Source organism: Zosterops lateralis, assembly GCF_965231275.1.
Source record: "Zosterops lateralis genome assembly, chromosome: 31".
Classification (NCBI taxonomy): domain Eukaryota; kingdom Metazoa; phylum Chordata; class Aves; order Passeriformes; family Zosteropidae; genus Zosterops; species Zosterops lateralis.
In genome coordinates, this window is record NC_139791.1 from 4,516,576 (window position 1) to 4,518,152 (window position 1,577).

At 53.5% G+C, this 1,577-nt stretch overlaps 1 protein-coding gene across 1 annotated transcript; it reads right to left on the bottom strand.

The window, feature by feature from the left end:
* LOC310920675 (olfactory receptor 14J1-like) lies at window positions 1-933 on the bottom strand (the record flags this gene model as incomplete). Its single annotated transcript, XM_083880737.1, has 1 exon — window positions 1-933. One exon carries the CDS (start codon window positions 931-933, stop codon window positions 1-3), a length of 933 nt encoding a protein of 310 aa, XP_083736863.1.
* Between the last annotated feature and the right edge of the window lie 644 nt (window positions 934-1,577).

Genomic DNA, 1,577 nt, shown 5'->3' on the forward strand with positions numbered 1-1,577 from the left:
TTAATGTTTATGAAATTGTCCAGTGATCAGTGTCCACACTGCAGCCTTGAGCTCCTGGTTCCTCAGGCTGTAGATCAGGGGGTTCAGGGCTGGAGGCACCATCGAGTACAGAACTGACAGGGCCAGATCCAGGGATGGGGAGGAGATGGAGGGGGGCTTCAGGTAGGCAAAGGTGGCAGTGCTGAGGAACAGGGAGACCACAGCCATGTGAGGGAGGCAGGTGGAAAAGGCTTTGTGTCGTCCCTGCTCAGAGGGGATCCTCAGCACGGCCCTGAAGATCTGCACATAGGAGAAAACAATGAACACAAAACAGCCAATAGCTAAAGAGACACTAACAGCAATAATCCCAAGTTCCCGGAGTTTGGAGTGTGAGCAAGAAAGCTTGAGGATGTGTGGGATTTCACAGAAGAACTGGCCCAGGGCATTGCCATGGCACAGGGGCAGGGAAAATGTATTGGCTGTGTGCAGCAGAGCATTGAGAAAGGCACTGGCCCAGGCAGCTGCTGCCATGTGGGCACAAGCTCTGCTGCCCAGGAGGGTCCCGTAGTGCAGGGGTTTGCAGATGGACACGTAGCGGTCGTAGCACATGATGGTCAGCAGGGCAAGTTCTGACCCCAGGAAGAAGACAATAAGAAACACCTGTGCAGCACATCCTTCATGGGAGATGTTCCTGGTGTCCCAGAGGGAATTGTGCATGGCTTTGGGGACAGTGGTGAGGATGGAGCCCAGGTCGGTGAGGGCCAGGTGGAGCAGGAAGAAGAACATGGGGCTGTGCAGGTGGTGGCCGCAGGCCACGGTGCTGATGACGAGGCCGTTGCCTAGGAGGGCAGCCAGGGAGATGCCCAGGAAGAGGCAGAAGTGCAGGAGCTGCAGCTGCCGTGAGTCTGCCAATGGCAGCAGGAGGAAGTGTCTGATGGAGCTGCTGTTGGGCATTTCTTCACTCTGGGCATTGTGGGCTGTTAAAAGAAAACAGTGACAAGCAGGGACAAACTTTTTTGAGTCAATCCTGTGCTACTGTCTTACGCATTCACTGGCAATTACTTCTCTGTCTTTGGGAAAATTTCACTTACCTTTTTTATAGTTTTGGGCTCTGGTTTGTCCTGATCAGTAACTGCCTTTTTAAAGGAGAAAAAATCCACTTCTTCAGCACTTGTCTCAGTCTGAACACCAGGATGCCCAAAGGAAACACAGAGCTTCCTGTGCCCCAGTGCAGTCAGACATTCTGGTCCCCACATAGGGGCCCTTTGTTCATTTCACCTCCCTTTTATTCAGGGTGATCAAACTTCAAAGGTGCTTGAAATATAAACTGGGCTTTTTGAATACTCCAGTTCCAAAGTCATTCCCTTCAAACTCTTCTCTTTTTCCCTGTGCTGCTGGACAGGAAGGGATATCAAGGGCTGGTCTTGTTCTCTGCTGCCTGGACTTGGGCCTACTGGGACCTGTTTCTCTCTGTCCAAGCCTTGTCCCTGCCAGTGCTCCCAGAGCCCAGCCCAGCCCTGGGGGCTCAGCTCTGCCCTGCACACCCCTCCCAGCACAGGCCACTGCCCAGGGGCATCTCCCTGGCACCAGGGCCTTAA